Below are 20,893 nucleotides of genomic sequence, written 5' to 3'. Positions count from 1 at the left end.
CCCACTGGGGACCAGAAATTTCTTTCTCATTGACCTCATTGTCTCACCTTGCTCCAACCAGCTAAGCTTTCCTGGCAGGCTTGCAATTTTCCCTGCAAATTTCCCCACAGAAGACCATTTTAATTACAGTTTTGCTGCAAACAATGCAATTTATCTGCAGGTATTTCCTCACGTTGACTATATTTCTGAAAACTCTTCCCTGCAGTGTGATGAGCATCTGCAAGTAGCAGGTGAGTGCGTAAGGGCAGACAGATGTAGGAGTGTTTGTCCTCTCCTCTCTGGCCTCTACAGAAGACTTATGCCTATAGTACTCCATTCTGCATCATGTTAATTACATTGTACTGTTGATTAAATTAAGGAGCTCTATGCAGCAGGGTCAGATTAAATCTAATAAATGTGTTGAATAGAAACTGAACAATCGACTTCATGCATGCTCAGGAAATTGAGCGGAAAGCTGGAGAACAGAGAAAAATGGAGGAAAATAGAGAGTTTTATTCTGTATTAAAATGTATGAGTGCTTGGTAATATTGCTAACAGAAAACTTGAACAAAGATTTAAAAACCACCAGCAACTCAGACAATTATCCCCATGCACCACTTTTTTCAGACACACTTTTTCACTTAAATATAAAGTCTTCAAAAAATCTCTCTATATTGCATATTAAATTTCAGCACAACAGTTAGCTAGTTAGATGGTATTTTAGTTATGGCAGCTACAGTCGATACAACCAAGATTTAAAGTAAAGTTTTATGGTTATTTTATAAACTTAGGAATGTACTGTGGTAATTTATAATGGCAAAATCGATTCAACCTGCATTTAAGGAATAACTAGGGCAAGTTGTCTGATGGTGGTAGACCAAAACCCATGGGCTGTTTGTGCAGAATTGCAGGTAAGGCTTGCCAACGTGGAGCACTCACACTGTACCAGGGAGGGACAAAATGGATGGGGTGTTTGTGATCCTCTTCTGCTGCCCGTCTCGAGGACGCATGAAACCTTTAAGTACTTAGGGTCATATCCTTGAAGTTATTTAGGTGTCCATTAGTCTGTGAAATTAGTAATTTGGATGCTTACCTGTCTCGGAAAACACGGTTGTCAGCAGTCAAACTAACAGGATTTAACATGGGAGAAATAACTTGAACTCTCATTAGAAGTATTCACAATATTGCTTGTTCATATGATGAATAAATTATTCTTTTTGTCCACTAAGGTTAAAAAAAAAAAAAAAAAAAAAAGCAAGCAAAGCAGAACCACGATGCCTCACTGTTTGAAATAATTGATAATTCCTTTATTTTATAGCAGGGTGTTATTAACACTTGATTTTATGGAGAGTCAAGCTACTGAAGCCTAGCAACTGTAGGAGAATTTTGGCTTTGGTTCTTTAAAGTGTGTCTCTAATCCTCAGAGCTGCAATTAAAAGTTTAAAGGAGTTTCAGAGGCTGTATTTGTGATCTTAGAGTATAAAATGAGAAAAATAAGAATAACTCCACATTGTAATATTATTAAAATTATAAATGCACTCAGGGTAATATTATAATGGAGGGGGAAAGGTGATTCATGATGTTTTTTAGGTTTGGGAGTTTTGTAATACTGCCTTTATGCTACTTCCTAAACCCTTTTTCACATTTTCCACCATTATTTATATAAATAATCTGCAAGAAAAGGAATGAGTTTATATTTAAAATGCTACATGTGTAAAATCAGAGATAATATTGTAGGAAACAATTCTGTCTAAATAGGGGAATAAATTATATTTGTGGCAGATTTTATTCCACCTCAGATGCCTGTTAATTTAAGAAAGAACAGCCAAGAAGTCTGCTCACTTATGATACCTAGTGCTAAAATCCTTCTAAAGAAATTCTACCATTTTTCCCTTTTTTTTTTTTTTATTTTAAGCTTTCAGGAGCATAATAGCAATGGAAAATGTCATAACAGTTTTCTGCTAGAAGCATGTTTATTAGTAACTTTCTCAGTGTTCATTCAAGGGATGATTTAGTTGTTCCTATATCCCCCTGCAGAAGCACTCCGAGTTTATATAAGTGTTGTGGGAAAGTGAGTTACAGACCCCCCTGCTTCTCTGGGGGTCTCGCAGCCTGCCCCAGACACAGTTTACTCCTTGGCGGAATTCTGCTGCCCCCATCCATCTGCCATTAATATCCCTTTATGATCCAGTGACAATGTTGTTAACCCCTGCAGTGTCATTTCTGGATCTGCTTCCTTCTAGGACATGCGGAAGGAATCTATGGGACAGTTATATATAACTTTAAAGTAGGGGCTTCATATTTTTGTATTTGAATCTGTATGCTTTTATAAAAGTGGCTCCAGATCTTATAGCCAAATTCACTTTGTATCTGTTAATTCCTGAGACTTCCCTAAGGAGGGAAGTAAATCTGAACTCGTGTATGTCTTCAAGATAGCCATCACATTCCTGGTGGTGGTGGTTTTATTTCAGAGGATAAGAAGACTTGCATGGAAAACACTTCCCCTTCTCCCCTCGGTGCTTATAAATCATTATTTTATAGAATCCTGTACGATTTGTTAGCAGTAACTGGGGTGTAGACTGTGGGAATACACACATGCACAGCTGGGAGCCCAGTGAAAATCTGGGTTTAAATGATGCGATCGGAGGTGTGTGGCTGTGCCAGGGCAGGCTTGGCAGGGCTTTACACCTTGGGCGCCTGTAAAACGGGACGTTCAAGGGGAGGAGTGTCACTTCTGACAGGAAAACTCCTATCTTGATCCGGAACGCATGCCTCTTTCTACACGTATGAAAGCCTCTTGTTTGTTTTTAAGGCAAAGGCCCCTCGCTCGTGCAGAATTTGCTGTCAGAAACCCTCAGCCCCCACAGACCTGGAAGCGGAGGTGGCACGGCCATGGCGAGAGCCACCAGGCGAGGCGGCGGTGTCCCGCTCCCTGACACTGCGAGGCGGGCACGGCTTGCCAGAGGGCTGCCACCTGCCTCATTCTCTCGGCTGGTTTGGGCGTCTGAAGGCTTTTTGGGGAGGGAGGCAGAGGAAAAACCACGCGTCCAGGAGCCGGCTGGGGCCCTGCTGCCTCAGGCACCGGCTGGCTGGCGGCAGCCCCGGCCTGTGGCCGCGGGGGAGCGGTGTCGGCCGGGGCTGGGAAGGGGGCTGCGGGCGTTCGTGGCGTTGGGGTTTTATTTCTTCTTCTTCTTTAGGGGAGGGAGCTCGGGGTTTGATTTCTTTCAGGGAGAGCGCGGCCGGGCTGCGAGAAGGGAAGGAAACTTTCTTAACCCCTTAACCTCCCCCCCCCCCCCCCCCCGCAGGATGCTCCGGATATTTTTGAAAGGGCGGAAGAGTGAGAAAGCGAGCAGCGCACCCAGGGGCATCTCATGCTCCTGAGAAGGTCCCCCTGACACCTCGCTTCTGGGATTAAAGGCTGGGGCTGGAGAAACTCCTCCCCTTCCCTCCGCTTCTTCCCCCCCCCCCCCCCCCTCCTATTTCCTAAGGCCATTAAAAAAAAAAAAAAAAAGGAAAAAAAAATAATTTTAAGGAGCCTGGAGTAACCGCGGCCGGTGGGGTAGGGGACGAGCAGCTTTCCTCTGCGGATCCATCGCCCGGCACCACGCCGGGGTGCAGGGATGGGGAGCACTGCCATGGACACCAAGAAGAAAGATGCCTCCAGCAGCAGCAGCAGCAGCAGCAGCAGCAGCAGGAAAAGCTCCAGCCAGAAGAAACTCATGCTGCGAGTGCACATCCCCGTAAGTGGCTCCCTGCTCTTCCTCCCCTTCGGCGGCTGGCTGTGCCTTGGGCACCGGGGCACGGCTTTCTCTGAGCCTCACCACGGCTGGAGGCAGGGAAAGGGGGTTCCCGCTGCTTACACCGAGGTCTGGAGGTTTTGGGGTGCAACAGGCGAGTCCTCCGCGTTTGGGTTGGGCTGGAGCAAGGGGAGGGGGGGGGGGGGGGGTGTCCCGTGGGGTCCTGCCTGCAGCGAGTGGCACCAGCAGCGAGGATAACTCAGCTGTGGGATCGCTCCTTGTAGCGTGGCTCAGGGAGAAGCCTGGTCACCCCCAAACGCGGGGCTCAGCAGCGCCAGCTTTGGCTCCGGGAACTGTCCGTGCCTTGAGGCTGAATCGGAGCGTTTAACCTGACGCTGCCGTGGCTCAAAACCAGCCCGCGGCTGAATTTCCCAGGGCTCGGGAGCCCAGATTTTGACACGAGCACTGTGTTTGTTGCTGAGAAGGCAGGGACAGTGGCATTGTCACGGTGGAGCAGACAAGGGAGCCATGCAGCCTGTGCACCGACTCAGTTTTGTTTTGCACGGTCATGCCGTAAAACAGGCGAGAAGCTGTAGCGTATAGATACCAAATAACCTCAGACCGAAAGTTTCGCTCTGGTCCCTGTGAGTACTCAGAGGCTGCCTTATTATCTGGGTCTTCAGAGTTTACATCTCTTTCAAAAGTTTATTTGCTGCTTTTCTTTACTATTAGGACATTCTTGTTATCTCTGTAACTAGTTTTTCTATTCTCAGTACCAACATCTTTTTGGTTCCAGTACTTCTGGCAAAAATAAAAAATAAAAAATGTCTGAGCCCCAATATCTTTTCCTGCGCAATCTGTTTTTCTTTTATCTCATTATACAAAAGTGGGAAACAGTCCTACACAAGTCTCTGCCAGGCCACCAGGGAGCAAAGAAGATATTTCTAAGTTTTTTTCCTTTCTTTTAGAGAAGAATAAGAAGTCAAAGCAAATTTATTAGGTGTCTTGAGTGCGTGGAATAAAATGGAGGAGAAATCCATGGCTCTTCTGCACATTTCGTTTTTCTCTGGGGAGGAATGCAAGCCCAGGAGCCCAAGCCAAACTTCTGCTGCGCTGCGTGAGTGCGCTCGATCCTAGGATAGCCGGGTCTGTTTCTGCTCACAGGGGTGTTGCCTGTGTGTTTGGGGCTGGAATTTTTAGGCAGCGATCTTTGCCACGTTACTGGCAGGACTTCATAATAGGAGTGTAAAATACCGTGAAAATTAGCTTTACCGGGTCTGAGCGCTGCTCACACTGTACACCTTTTTCCTTTCCATCCTGTCTGCCGCCTTGCTGCGTTACCAGCTCTTTCCACAGCCCCCTTCCTCTGATTCAGTCTAGCCAGGACCTGCTGTGCAGCTCTATCTCCACCTCTGCTCAGAGAAAATGCATTTTCTGCCTGCTGAAGAGCCACAGGTAGCCTGGGAGATGCTGTGGTTGCTGCAGGATCTTACAGGATCCGTCCGGTGCTTATGAAATCAAACCAAGCACCAGACATCTCTGACCACACCAGTACTTGGAGCAGTTTGCCCCACTTTATGGCTGTGAAGCTAAGGTGGAAGACAACGCTGAATAACTTGTTCACTGAACAGATGAAGGCTGATGCTCTCTCCTAATCACTTCCTTAAGCCTGTAGACAGCCTTTTGTCATGAGTGTTGCTTAGTTTTGTCTTGGATGGAACATCACTGGTACCAGATGATAATTCTTCATGTTCGTTAACCATTTAGTTTCTTTGCTTTGTAGTTTATCTTCTACATAGTGGTAGTTACTCAGCCACAAATGCCTGACAGTGCACTGAAGTCCATGTGAGTTTTATTGTTGCCCCAGCTGGGAGCAATTCGAGACTGAATTGAACGAACACTTTTCATTTCTCCTTTCTACCCCCAAAATATGATCCTTTTGATTCATTTTGCATCATTTCAATATTCCTGAAATGGGCTATCGGACCCAAATTCTTTCAGGTAGTACTCTCATTTTTGGTGGATTTCTGTTATCTGGCAGTTTAAATATGACTATGCTATAAGAACATTTTTGTCATTCTCCTCATTTGACAGTGGAATCTGCATTTGAAAAGGCCCATTTAGAGTGTTTTTTTTTTTTTTCTCTTTCATAACGTTTTCTTGGCTGTTGTTTTGAAGCATCATTCCTATTATTTCAGTGGCGCCTGTCAGTGTAACTGTAGTTGTCAAGGGAGCTTTCACCAGACAGTAATTTTTATTTTGTTCATCCTCTTCTTTGTTTTGCTGTGAGATCATGTTTATTGCTGAGACATGTAATTCTTGCTCATTGACATCTTCAAATTAGGAACTGAAAAGGTCTGAACAGGAAGAGAGAGCGGAGTCAATTCTGAAAGAGAGAGCAGTGGGCCAGAAAGGTGCTGGTGTGACGCAGGCTACCCTAAAACATATTTATTAATCGTGTAGAAATCCTGAATTAAAAAGTGATGATAAATATTGTGGGGGAAAAAAAAAAGGTGAATGGTGCAAAATACACTACATAATTGTATACATAATACATAATGGCTAGAAGACTGGGGAGTAATAGACATGTCTGAAAATAAAACTTGTATGCTTTTATTCCCTCTTTTTTTGTTGTTTTCTTTTGTTTCTGAATTGGCCTCGGACGGTGGGGAAAAAATATCAGTTTAAGAAAGCTGCTTTTGTGTCTTGCAACACTCCAGGGCATTTCTCAGGTACATCTTTCTCAAGCAAAAGCATCAAAACATTATATAGAAAGTCTCAAAACACTCTATTTTTACCTTCTTTCTGTGCTGAATCTCCTTCGGGACAGTGGCGCCCAACATTTGCTTCTGGGAATAGTGGTTGACCACTAAGTTCCTGCTAGTTGGGTTTCCTAGCTCCCCTCAACTTGTCATTCAGCAACCCAGAGAGAAGCAGGGGCCACCGTTTTCTGTTAGCATGGCAGGGAAGGATCTGCTAAATTGCTGGACTGATTGAACAACTTTTTGGTTTATTTTTCGTTTCCTTTGTAAATGCACAACTGACAAACTAGTGATTTAGACGGACCGTAATGTGGTCGCAGGAGCCTTTGTAAGGTAGAGGTCGTATCAGCCTCTGTCTTTCCCAGCAGCATGTTCTGAGGGCTTGAAATTAGAGCTGCCTAAATGGAAATTTCTGGTCCAATACTCTTGAAATCTGCTACAGATTTGGATACAACTCTTTGCTCTCTAGATGCATCATGTCTGTAATATGAAGACATTAGCATTATAGAATTCCTTTTTAAGCCATTAGACTTTAAGCCATTAGCTGCCACATTACTTTGAACATTTAAAAAACCCTGTTCTAAGATGGGTTGCAATTGTCTGCTGAGTAGGAGCTCACAGTAGTGAGATCAGCATGTTCTTCTGTCATCTTGCAAAATTGATCTGCTCTAATGCTAACGTTACCATTGTAATCCTGTGTTGCTGCAGAAAAAAAGGAGAGATTCTGCTCTTGCTTGCTTTGAATTTCAGCTGGGATAATTCAGTCAGTGCCAGCAAAGTTGAGAGTGTTTACACTAGTGCAAATGAGAGCAGAACCTGTCTCAAGAGCTTCGCCATGGCAAGTGCCAAGCACCTGCTGCTCCCAGCAGGTGAGCATTACAGCACCTTGGCACTTCCTTGGATTGTACGCAAATATATCACAAGGTGACTTTTTATGCAAGAGAACAAAGATTTTTTTCACAATAAGGACAAAAATAACATCTGCAAATGAATATGAAAACATCTTCTTTCAGCCTGGTGAAGTGGCTATTGCGTCTGACACTTCAGCCCTGACGGCAAAGCTGATGCATTGCAAGGAGGCTCTTGGAGACCACGATTCTTTCTTGTCAACGTCACCCAAACATCTCTGCACTCTTGCCTATTTCTTTGTCATCTGCCAAGCTTCTGAACACATTCCCCAATGTGCAAATTCTTTGCTGCTTCCAGGCCTGTTATTATGTTGGGATGCCAGGCTGAAACATCAGATGGCTCAAATTTTTCTAACCTGATAGGTTACAACGCCGTCCTGACAGCTCGTGTTGGCTCAGGCTCTGCCCTTCCATCTTGCTCGCCACGCTTGCATAGTCATTAATGACTGCATGCCTAATAAGTCACTGTGAAATGATTTTGTTCTGGCACAGTTTTTGCAGGGTGCTTGTCTCCTGGTAATTTCTGGGTGGGCTGATGAGAACTGCACTTGAATCTAAGGAACACTTTAGAAAGCTGCACATGAGAAATAAGCAGGTCAGTTCTTTCAAAGATGAGGGAATCAGCTTCCAATTTGATCTAAGAATGAAAAAAAAAGTTTGTTTTCTTGGGAAGAGGTGGTGAAGGGAGTCAAAGAGGAGAGAGAAAATTTTCCCTAAAATTAAATCTGCGATTGTCCTTGCTCTCGCAGGGAGGAATCTAAGTTGTCCTGAGCTTCTGTGGCCTTGAATTTTATATTTGGAGTCCTGCCTAAGGGGCTGATATATTAAAGATCTGAAGAGGGCAACAGGTATTTGCTTAGGAGCTTTGAGATTGCACTTTGAATCTATCTGAAGGAAAGAATAACGGATTCATATTTGCAGTAACAGTAGCTGCCACTGTACTTAAAGAAGCTCTTAGTCTTTTTAGTTTTAAAGCATAAGGAAAACCGATCATCATCTTATTGAAAAGCACTGCTTCTTTGAAACATCACTTTTTCTGCTAGGAGATTCTACTCCTAAATTATCTCATCACCCTCCATTATTTATCCCTGTGAGCCCTGTGAGGTCTGTGGGTTTGCAGGAAAGTGAATTTCATTGGAGGAAGAAGTCATGAATGTGGAATAAACCTTACAGAAATGTGGATTGTAAGATTTGGCTTCTTAGAAGGTTATTCACACCATGCTTGTACTGGGAACTACAGAAATAGAAGAAAATGTCATTCTCCTAGAGGGGCTGGGAGTGATGAGGAAAGTAAAGGTCTTTTGATGGTGAGAGTAAGACAAAGAGGAATGAAATTAAGTTCATGAATTTGTTGTCCTTTGCCAAAGAGGATTCATGTGGTTAAGTGTTAAACTACCTTTAATAGTTCCCATCATGTAAAGTTAGTCACACTGTTACTTAGAGAGCAGATGGCATTGCACCATGTTGTGTCGGCATCAGTGACTGCTCAAAATCTTAGCTTTTGAGATCGTTGTTTTCTTTCCCCATGTGCCAGTCCAAGGATATGAGAAAACCAGCTGCATTCTTTCCTTCTCATGAATCATTTCCATTAATATCCTGTGGTTCATGCGTGCCCACATTAGTACCTGGGAGGTTCCAGTGCCTATTCACAGACCTGCAAGGTTCAACTTATTGTAAAATCTCACCTGGGCACCACATTGCTTTCAAGGGACCTGCTCAGAGGTGACCAAAAGCAGAATTTGCCTCTGAAGACAGGGTTAAACAATCATTTTGTTGATGATGTATGGGCAGTGTAGGTTGGCATGACCCTGTGGTCGGCTCAGCACAGCTAATGGGAAAAGAAATAAGTAGAAAATAGTAGAAAGTCAAAACAGCATCAGCATGGTTGTTTGTAGACTGAGTTATGGGCATACATGGTGTGTGGAGACTTTTAATTTTCATTATTTTGAAGAAAAGCTGCATTTATATCAAAAAGTGTTCCATGTATAGGGAATAATGAAAGAGCAGAGTCAGTTCCAAGAGAAATGAAGAATAAGGCTGTCCGGCATAAAAATAACCCTTTTGTGGGCTACATTATCCTAAGCTGATTGTCAGGCTTCAATAATTAGCTTGCTTTCAGAACCTGCTCTAGTTGCAGAGGACCACTGTTACAGTTTTCTACTACACACAAGAGAACGTGCTATGGCCTGGCAAATAGGGAGAGTGCAAGTCTTCAAAGCCCAAAAGAAAAAGCAGCTTGAATGTATCTTGAATGGAGTATGTTTTGCATGTGACTGAAAAGACGATCTTATGTATACACATAAATATAAGATACCATCAATAAAGATACAATATGTTTGTTGGTTTGGTGGTATAGTATAGTACTATGCTACTAGTGAATTACTAGAATTAGTAATTACAATTAGAATTACAATTAGTAATTACAATTAGAATTACATTATTCTCATACTAGCAGTGAGTTGAAACAGTAGCGTATATGAAAATTTCTGCAGCAGACTGATTTTTCTTTGTATGGTTGCAGGAATTGGAATGTAATGCATCAATTTAATGTTTGCTTCTGTAATACTGCCTCACAAACTGCTTGCATATAACTACATATGAAATCTTTAAAACAGTAAATTACATTATGTAAGCGTGACTTAGTGGGCTCCATAGCAGATGCATTGCAGAATGTGTTTCATGGTTGTCATTTATATTACACACCGTGATTGTTCAGACCTTTTGGTCATTATTACACAGGGTGCTGATGATATTCTCTTCCAAAAACAGAACCTATGTCATAAGCTGAAGACTTAATCTATTTTTGCAATCAGGATGATAGAGCTACATACCCTTTTTAAGCTCCTGGAGAACACATTCATAGATCTGGAGTTTCATTAGGAGGAAATGTGTGCATTATAAGCATTATCTGCCATGTTATGAAACCTTTATCATCATTTATTCACAACAGGCATTGTGCAATTTGCAGTCAAGTTTTCACATTGGTAATGCTATCGGAACAATGAAAATAAAACACCCTGCTTCTGAGAGCTGCAGAAATAAAAGCTATCACAGTGGCTAGAGTGCTGGTGTACAGCACTACAAAACACAGGATTTTCCTGCCTAGTTGTAGACTTCCTAATGGTCTTTGATGAATCACTGGTGTTCAGATCTGGTTTTTAGAAGCTATGTGCCTGTTGATTCCTTTAGAGAAGTTTGGATTTCTAACTCCATATTTTCTGTGGAGTTAGAAATCGATACCTGCTGACCTGGATTAGGGGTAAAATTTGAAATCAAGCATGAAGAAATACTGCAGTGAAGACAAGCTCTCCATTGAAAAGGTATAGTTGGTGATGTTGCCTTTCAAAGGTGTAACTACCAACAAGTATTTTATACAGAATCGTGGAAAAAATGAGGTCAGGAGACATCTCTGGATATTGTTTAGTCCAGTTCTGCAGCTGAGAGTAGAGTCACAGTGTGTTGCTCCTTGTTTTATCACGTTTTGGATATCTCCAAGGATGAAGACCACACAGCTTCATTGCTCTGAAGGAATGCATTTGGGCAAGTGAAAGCTCATTGAGACTAAATATTGTTTAGCTGCTAGCCAGGCAAACTGAATAGCTCCACAGTTATTTGGATCCTGTTCCATAAGCATAATACTCATTTGGGAAGTGAAATTGGATTTGATCATGTAGCGTAGGGGCTTCTGAGAAAAACATGCTCTAAGATGGGAGTGGAAACTGGAGGCACAATGTTCCCAAAAAGGCTTGTGGAAGAAGGGGAGAGTAAGGAAGAGACTAAAAAAGATGCTTAGTCAATGTTATCACAATACGTATGGGAGCTTGCCAGCTTCTCAGTAGAGCCTTGCATCTTCTGGAATGTGGTTTTCATCATGCCTTGTCATTCCTTTTGCATAAATTAATTAGAGGGGGATTTGCTGTTACAGAGTATTAATCAGGGCTTCTGTGTTGGAAGTATGATCTAAATCAAGAAGCATGAGGAAAGACAGTTCAAGAGCATGAAATCATCACCTAGTTATCTGAATGTCTATCTGCTTTATTGCCTGAGGTTGGACGGAAGAGAGTCCTGGATGTAAGCTTTGCACTGATGAGTGGCTGAAGCATGAGATCCACAAAGAATATTCCATGCATACAGTGCAAAATAATAATAGATTTTTGTGTCACATTTCCATTGTTTTAACATGGTGGCTGGTAAACTATGAACCACTTTCAATGTATTTTTTTTAAGTATCAGTATGCCACACCGAAACCCCTATGGGATGCTCATTCCATGCACAACCTAATGCTTTTGAGCTAGATATCCATGCACACATAGGATGCATATGTTGGTAGAGACAAACTGAAGAATTTAAGGACTTGAAAGGTGTTATAGACTGGAGACATGAGAGGAAACAGTACTGTTCCTGCAGTACTGATATTCAGGTAGATGGTTGGAGTTTAAGCAACTTTTCCCATGTTGTAGAGGAGTGTGGCAGTTGCACTCATGAACTCTTGAGACCTAGTTCATTTACCTTAACAATAACCCCATCCTTCTTCCTGTGGTATTTTTCACAGAAGAAACAGTGTACAAGCTCAGCCTAAGTCAGCAGTGACTGAAAGTATTTTTCCTTTTGTTTTTTGAAAATCTGTGTTAAGTGAAAGGATTCCAGTTTTTGTCTACCATCATTCTGTGTCCTAAAATAACATTAGTGCTCTTTTGACAGTCTGATCAGGAAAACCAAGGATTGAGGAGATTAAATAAATGAGAGAAGACTACATTAAATTCTAGCACCCAAAGTGACACATCAATGAGTGTTCCTACTTATCACACTCTCCATATGGTTCGTGTGGTTGTTGAAAGTTGTGAAAGATTAGTCTTTTTTGTCTTTTTTTTTTTTTTCCTTTTCTGAATCGGTGTTGGCACATTAGGTGCAGAGTTCTTGAAACAGGGGATCTTCAGCCATTTAGTGTGTAGTCATCTATAAACTCAAGCAGATGGGCTTTGGAGCATCCCAAACAGCATTGTACCAACCTACAGCACCCTCCAAAGAGTTTGCAGGCATCCTGTCTCCATTCCTTCAATCTGTTGACGACTTCTTTCAGTTGCCACAGCTGGGCATTCCCCAATCCTGCTGCCAGCTACTGCAGGAGAGAGAATACCAGCATTGTCTCAAACTATTCTTGGATACTCCCTCCATTAATGTTACACCAGCTCTCTATTTTTTTGTGGGAAAATGGAGAGCTTCTGCCATTTGAAAAGTTGAGCCAACATTATTCATAAACATAAGATTTATAGTTGGAGGTGAATGGGAGGTAAGAAATGTTACTCAGCTGTTCCCTTTGTCCTTTTATTTAGTTAGTTGATGTTAAAGGTAAATACTAATTTAATAGACTTCTTTTAGTTGGATGATGATTAATTATACATTTTCCTTATTTTTTTAATGTTTTTGAGAATGACTGTACGCAGCTCTAAGCTATGCAGAGGCAGGAGGGTACATGCCAACAATTCTCTTTATAAAGTAATACCAGTAATTAAAAAACTGCAATTACTTCAATTCCTTTTTCTTCATTGTGTACTTAAAGAGTGTTGGCTCCTTTCACTGGAGCAGGCCTGTGGAGGCTTCATCAGCTGGCATGCAAAAGCTGCTGTTAAATGAACTCTACTGATTTTTGATTGTAAAACACTGAGGACATGAAAAGAGGAAGCGTGCCTTCCTTAGTCATGTACGGTAGTGGACTAGTCTCTATTACTTAGTAAGAGAAAAATGTTGTTCACCTTTGGGTAATGCAGCATTCATCAGCTGTCCTGGTGGCCTCCAACCAACAGTTACCCAGGCAAAGCAAGCTGCTGTTTGCCAGTTTGGCTTTATTAATAGCCTACGTGCATCCTCCTGTCCTGTTGCAAAGCTGAGTAAAACATGTTGTCTTAAAATGCTTTCTTCATTAGCCAGCATGTTTCATTTTCGTAGTGGGCACTGTCAGATAAAACAACTCGGCAGGTGAGTGGTAACTTGGTGAGCCCCAGTAACTCACTCACTTTTGATGGCCATCTGACTATAATCTGAGATCAAAAAAACCCTAGAACAATGGATTACTCAAAGTACTTGAAATGCAATTCACAAGATTCATCCTAGAGAAAAAGTACTAGGTGCTAAGAAGGCTAGTAGTTCAGAGAGATGGAGTTTTCAAAAGATTTTGGGCATGGTAGTTCTCTTTGCAGTATTTGAAGATCCTACTAGTTCATCTGCATCAGGAAGTCCTTAAGCACGTTTGAAAATCTAATTTTACATCTTTCAGGCTTTCAAAATGCCACTCTTCCCCTTCTGTTCTTTGTACATGTATTACAAAACAAAAGCTCGTTTTCCTACTTTTTCCACTCCCAATTTATTTTCAGCTTTGAATGGGGAAAACATCCTCTTGCACCTGATAGCTAAACAACAACAACAAAAGAAAAGAAAAAAAAAAGTCAGAAGCTTGCTTTTTTATGGAACAGAGATTGAAAGTAATACCAAGAAGTAATTTGGGAAGAAATAAATAGCAGCTGTTCTCTTGATGATAAAAACTGAAACTAATACCAGTGCTTGGTGTGGTGCAATTCACTGTGATACAATAAAGTTGATGTACGAACTTAGGTTTGACAGAGTGACCAATTATTGCATATGATAAAGACTTCCAAACTAAATTCCTTTCCTACCCCCTTTAACTTATAAATGTAACTTGAGAAAAAGCTGCACTCATTTCAAAGCTGGGAGGATTTTTTATTTACATATTTTTTGCTGTGTTACTGTTTAAAACTTATTGTGAACTACTGCAGGCATTTAATGTGTTCAGACTTACTGTGGATAGTTATTTCAAATTGACCCTTAAATAGACAAGTTTTAAAAGGAAAAATATCTTTCACTGCCACGATCTGTGTCGACTTTTTGTCCGAAAGTTTATGAAACAGAGGTATTTGGGTTTAAAAGTGTTTGGATTTGCACAAGTTGATGCCGATATTGCTTCACAGGCTGCTCTTTGTCAAGGTCACTGGAAAGAGATGAGAGAACACCTCAAGTTGTCAGAAGGCGATGGGGTAACCAATTCGAAATTTTTGTGTACATATCTGCTGCAAAACAGCTCATCGCCTTGACTGTTTTTGAGTTAAAGTAATGGAGTAAAGGGCACACGTGTAATTACCAAAGACTGTCAATACCAATGGCAGTGATCTGTGTATGCATTTTAATGATGAGAGTTGGAACACACAGCCTGAGCATCTGGGGACATGCACGTGGGGATCACCTCCCAGTAAAATCTTATTTCTGTGGACTCCAGCAACAAAATGAGAGGAAATACTAAGTATATACCCTAAGGAAACATCAGTTTTGAGATAAGAAATTGCTAAGAGTCCATTTCCAGAAAGCAATAGTTTACCCTTAATTTTGTTTTATGCTCCTGAAAGTTTTGTGTACTTGGTTAGGTTAATTTAAAAAATAAAATAACGTAAGGACACAAGTGCAGAGCCTGTGTACGTATGAAAGGAGGCTGCCCTGTGTGCAGCTGTTTACGACAAGCTGAATACGTTCAGTGTGTATGTACAGGCTGGCAAATTGCTCATGTTCCAGTGAAATGAACTGTGATGGAAAATGCAATAGATATTGAATGATTTCAGAAAAAAAAAAATCATTATGAATATGCTTCTGCCTGGTGTTAAAATATCTGGGTTTAGTTTCTAGCTATATGGAGATAATTTTCAATTTCATATCCTGTGTTTTAATGTCACAAAACAAATAGAACAGCTAGCTGACTTTGTATCTTGACCTTTTTGCTGTTTCTCTTTCTTCCTTTTTTTTTTTCCTTGTCTCTCTCTCTCTTTCCTGTTTTTTGTTTTTGTTTTTGTTTTTGTTTTGGATTTACAAGACTAAATAAATTAAAGGCCAATCACCTAGGACAACGTGGTAAAAGAGTAAGGAGTATTAATTTGTGTCCTGCTACCCAGGATGGTTGTAACCTGGACTAATTTTCTTCTTTCTTTTCTCTGCTTCCCTGCATACAGCTGTTGCTGTAGAAGGCCTCCAAGTCATGTCATGTCAAATAACGCATGGTCTTCAGAGCTCACTGGGGGAGAGCAAAGTCTGGGAACAATGTGAGCAGGCACAGCCAGCCACTTCCACTAATTGTTGATGTGGACGATGGAATACAAAAGCAGAAGGAGGGAGGGGGGAATGGAAATGTGTCTTGGTGTGGAAATGGCTGCGTAAAAACAAATATGCCTGGGCTTGCTCGTTGGGAATGTAGTTGTTGCACAGGAGAACTCCCACAACAGGAATCCTCTGCTTTACTCTGCCCTTGCCAGGTTATTTTAGAAGGTTTCTTTTTAGTTATTTATCTGTGGAGGCTTTTTTGGTTATTTGGGGATGTGGACGGTAACAGGTAGTGGCAATTTACTGCTGAGCTAACCTGAAACCATGTTAATTTTTGGTTCTAGTTATCAGGCTACTAAATATTGCAAATGTGAATTTTAAATTAATTAATTTTAATGTAACATGCTAGTGGCATTTTGGATATATTCTGCCAAAGCACAGTCAAATATCTCAGAGAATCTCATTAGTACTGTGTCCTCTAACTCAAGGCAGGCTGCAGTGCTTTGCAGATGAATTATACACAACAAATGAAATAGAATAAAATTATATAGATGAGATTTTTATTCATAATGAAAAAAAAAGAATAAAAAACAGAATTTCCTCTCCAGAATTGTTGCAATGAAATGTCTAAACTGCATTTTCCTTAAACCCTGAAAAAAATCAGGTAAATACAGTGATGGAGGGATGACCATTTGCTAGGATGAGCTACAAAATGGAACATCTATCCTATAGGATGGTTGCTATAGAAAATAATGAAAAACAGAAAATGAAATTGGGAAAGTCATAGAGGTTCATACAGAAAAATGAGTAAATTTCTACTTTACTATGCAGTGGAATTTAGCTACACAGCCCTGTGCGTTCTTCATCATCTTGTGGAGATGAAAAGGCTCTTTACATCAAGGAAACACGAAACACAAGTGATACACAGGGCACTTGCATGTTCATCTGTTCCTGAATCATCATCATACTTATGTGGAAAAGTAGGTATTTTTGCAGTAAAATGCAACAGCTGCAATTAGTAATCGACGCAATTGGTAAAAATCCAAATGCTTACTTTATCCATTTACTACATGAATTGCAAAGTCTAAATCTGAACCAAGAGCTATTATGGAGGCAAGAGAAAAGGGAATAGTGAGCAGAAACACCAATTTGTTGATTGTATAATGGACCTGTCATTAGTAAATTGATTATGCCAGTGCCATTTCTTTTTCTTCAAGACAGATATTGCTCCTACCAGAGCTGATGATCTTGAAAAGCAGTCTGATTATGCCATAGTGCATTTTAAATGGAAAATTATAATAGAGTTAAGGAAGATGGAAAACTATTGACCGGTAGAAATATGATTGCTGATAGCATTGCAGAAAAGAGAGAATGTAGAAAGATATGATGGTTTATCCAAAGAGATAGATTTATCTCGTTTTAGTGAAAATTATTTAAATTAAGTGCTGTGAAAGTTAGCATGAGGACAGCCCTAAAGACTGAACATGGCTCAGAGCACAAATCAAGTCCACCAAATAAAATTCCTCACAACAATTCATTGTGGCACTTCTGTTTTGACAGGCAGGATTGGTCTTTAAGCAATTACCACTGAAGATATTTATCGTCATAGTGAGGAAATCTGACTTCCTGGCACTGGGTTGGGAACTTCATTTCTTAGTGATCTCCTAAACATTTTTGCTGACTAAGACTGATTTTGAACCTGTTGCCAAAAGATAGTTTTTCAGTCTTCTTGCCAGTCTTCCAGTTTTCACATCAGATTTCCCTTTAATATGTGTCCCTATTTTTGTAATCCAGTTATTTCCAAATGCCATCGTACCCTTTGGAAAAAAAATAGTAATTCCTTAGCAGTATCCTCCCAGCCAAAAGCACTAACTGCTATTTCTAGATACAGTTTCTAAAAAAAACCACCACAATCATAAAATACAAGCACCACAAAAATCAATCTTGCAGTTACATGTTGTGTCTTTATTGAAAGGATTTTTTCATTTTCTTTGCATCCCTGAGACAACGGTAGACTTTAGGGATGAATGTCAGGTTTTTCAGAACATCTGAGGACCTTGGCTACCTAAGGGTAGGCTACTTAATGCTAATGGGAGCTACAATGCTCCTTCTATTTCATGGAAGATATCCACAATTAGCAATTTAGGGGATTTAAAGGATTTTTTTTTTGGCCTGAGTGGTCTGTTCAGTGCTGAGCAAGGAGTGGCTGAACCTTCTGGAGGATTTCCATCTGTATGGGCTGCTCACCACTAGATATACGGGGCCTGACTTTGGCATTACTTGCCTTGGTGGGAGTGTTTTCCATGCCACCTCTGGAACTGCTATAGTCAGTGGGGTCAGCGCTGGAGGCACTATTTCTGCTCAAAATGAAATTATTAAGGTTTTGTTATGGCTCTTTTGCAGGTTAGAGGGATGGGAGAGGGAACCACCTCAGCTTGTGAGTGCTCTTATAGCTGGTATAAATGAGAAACGTATGGTGTATTGATAAATACCTTGTTAATAAATACCAAAAAATATATATATATTTTCAATTTTACAAGAATGTAATTTGACAAACATCTAAATTTCTTCTGGATATTCTACTGAGAGCTCTCTCTCCTTGTAGACAATTTGCATAGCACTGTTTACCACAAGTCTGAGTGTATCATTTAGAAGGACTGTGCAAAATGGATGGTCTAAGAGATCTCTTATGGAGATAGATGAGAGAAACTCAGGTAGAGTGGTAATATGTGGCTAATGCTATGATTCACTCTCTCCACTATTCTGATCATGTTCCAACAGTAATTCTGAAGCTGTGGTTTCTTCCAGTGGTCTAAATGGGGAGGCAGGTAAGAGGCTGAACTCATTGTGAGCCAGAAACCTAAAATATCTCTGTGAGTATTGGCAAAGTGCACAGACCAGAATAGATACATTCAGCCTTTCTCTTTCACCTCCGCATTATAGAGACAAAGTACAAAAAGCCCATACAGAGTTCTGACAGACCATATTTTGTTTAAGTAGATGCCTGGTGACAGTATGGACCAAGAGACATTTATAAGGCTAAATCATGTACTTTCTATGGAGTTTTAAGTCATTTAAATTAAGTATGCCTCGGTGAATAGGCTGAAGATCTGTAAATTGAAACAGTTTTATGTATGTTTTCATAATATATGCTTTTTTATGTGCAGTACTTATACTTGGCTAGATGTTTTATGTTGGAATCCTCATGGTGATTTAGTTAATGTTGTTTTCTTTTCTGAAAATCATGTCAGAGTTTATCATGATTTATTTAATAGAAAAAAAAGTTCTTTAATAGAAAAAAAAAGTTCTTTTATCTGTCCCTATTTGAACATAAGGCTGGTTCTGAGGAAAGCTTGACTTTTCTGAGAAGCTTCTAAAAGTTCTGAAGAAAAATACTTCATTTCCATCTGGCAACTAATTAAAAATAAGCCTTAAGAAGTTCGTATTTTCCTTACTAGGACAATCTGTTATTCAGGCTTTTCAGCACTGCTGTCCATGAGCCTGGCTGTGTGTCATGTTACCAAACTGCTCAGAAGAGGAGTTTCCACCCATAATACCAATGGAGACATGGGACTTATGTCCAGGGGCTGGAGGGGGAGTTCTTTGTCTGGCACACTGGTTGGGCTACACAGGAGGTAATAACTTTGGGAAGGAAACGTATATTCTAGCAATAGCCATAATGTTTTCTTGCTCTTGACTTTTTATTGTTGCAAAATTATATGTAAAGCAACTGTGACTGCACGACATATTTGTATATTTTATGTACAATGGCAAAGTAGAGCAAGTATGAGTGTGCATCTTGGTTTAACTCTTTTCCAAGTAGATGTATTCATTAAGCTGCCCATAGAAATTCAGTCAAACATAAACTCAGCTATTGTGGGTAATTCATTAACAGATTCATCTGAAACTTTGTCCAAAGCTTTAGTTTCTGAATCAGGTCATGAATGTCTCATTTCCTCAACAACCCAAAAATACACAGTCGATCTGGTGCTTGAAGCCAAGACTAGCTAGACTCCGAGCAGCAGGGCAACCTCCTAACCACAAACTCGCTTTATCTTGGATCCAGCTGTGCTTCTCCTTCCATATGTCAGGACTGCAGAGGAAAAGGATATCCCTGTAGTATGAAACATGGCAGTCTTGACCCTAACACCCTGACAACTTTGTTCTTGATCTTGAGGGGAGCATATAGCCCAGACTGCACTGACCTTGGGTGTACATGGAGTAAACTCGGGGACCGTTGTAAGCCTTCTCATATGAAAAGCTCGAAAGTGCTTTAAAAATTCTATTTTGCCATTTATGACTGACATTTAGATAGCTCTGGAACAGAGAGCTCTAGGTGTTTCACTGGTACTTAGCAGTTCTGGGAAAACTTTTTTCAGGAATTCAGGAAAATGACTTCATCAGGCGTATCTGACAAGGAGAACTATTATCACCTAAAAATGCAAATTGTGGAACAGAGTTTGGAGTAAAAATTTATTTTCTAAAGGGAATGTGTCATGAGATCTTGAATGGATACAAGTGTTTTATTTCTCTGTATATAGAAACATATGGTTTTGTTCATTCCAGGCCTCTCCAGCATTTTGACTGCCAGCACTATCCTGCCTTCCTGGTTTGGAGGGCAGTGTAATTCCTACTGAACCATCAGTAATTGCAATGCCCTAATTATGCTGAACCTGAAATTTCACCAATCACCTGACTGTCAGCTCTCAGGTATTTGCAAGATCCTGATATTCACCAGTCTCATCTTATTACCCATATGCTATTCAGTGTATTGTCTGTAGATCATATCTCTTATCAGACAACTGTACCCTCTAATATCAGCTTTCTGTGCGCTCCAGTTTTCACTTATACGTTAAACACGGGGAGATCTGCTTTATTTGAACTTGCCAAAGAAGTGGACTCTTGGAGGGTGTCCAGGTTTTTATTGATGGGGTATTTGATCCAAATATTTGTTTTAAAACTCTTCTGAAAAGAAAGCGTGGTGTTAGAGCCAACATAACATAATAACCCTAATGGACTGCCCTCCTCTGTATTCTTCCTTCTGCACATTTCAAAATGTTTGGCAGAAATGTATGAGTTAATACCCAAATTGCCTGGAAGTATCATTATTTCTGATTTAAAGCCTGGAAAGCAAGAATATAAAAGGTAACTTGCCCAAGTCCATAGCAAGATGGAAAGTAGAGCTTATAGGCTCCCTATTCTTGTACATTAGCTAAAACATCATGCTTAAAGCCAGATTGATCTAGGTAAATCAGCACTGGCAGATGTCTTGGCCCACACTAGTCCTGATTCCGCACTGACTCTGTATGGAGCTTTTCATATGTAAGATCAACAGTAATGAGCCTCCCTTTGGCTGCAGAAATTTACCTGTGATGAAGTACATAGGAGTTGCCAGACTCCTATGTAAAT

General features: G+C 40.6%; 1 protein-coding gene across 1 annotated transcript in view; it reads left to right on the top strand.

The window, feature by feature from the left end:
• Nucleotides 1–3,316: 3,316 nt before the first annotated feature.
• Nucleotides 3,317–20,893, top strand: part of PRKAG2 (protein kinase AMP-activated non-catalytic subunit gamma 2) — a 216,917-nt gene continuing 199,340 nt past the window's right edge. The window contains exon 1 of the mRNA XM_050708643.1: nt 3,317–3,719. Coding sequence (XP_050564600.1) covers nt 3,600–3,719 — 120 coding nt within the window. The 5' untranslated portion in view covers nt 3,317–3,599. The remainder of the gene's footprint in view (nt 3,720–20,893) is intronic.

Source organism: Cygnus atratus, chromosome 2 (genome assembly GCF_013377495.2).
Source record: "Cygnus atratus isolate AKBS03 ecotype Queensland, Australia chromosome 2, CAtr_DNAZoo_HiC_assembly, whole genome shotgun sequence".
Classification (NCBI taxonomy): Eukaryota; Metazoa; Chordata; class Aves; order Anseriformes; family Anatidae; genus Cygnus; species Cygnus atratus.
The sequence above is the reverse complement of the archived record's forward strand: the minus strand, read 5'-3'. Positions and strand labels throughout refer to the sequence as shown.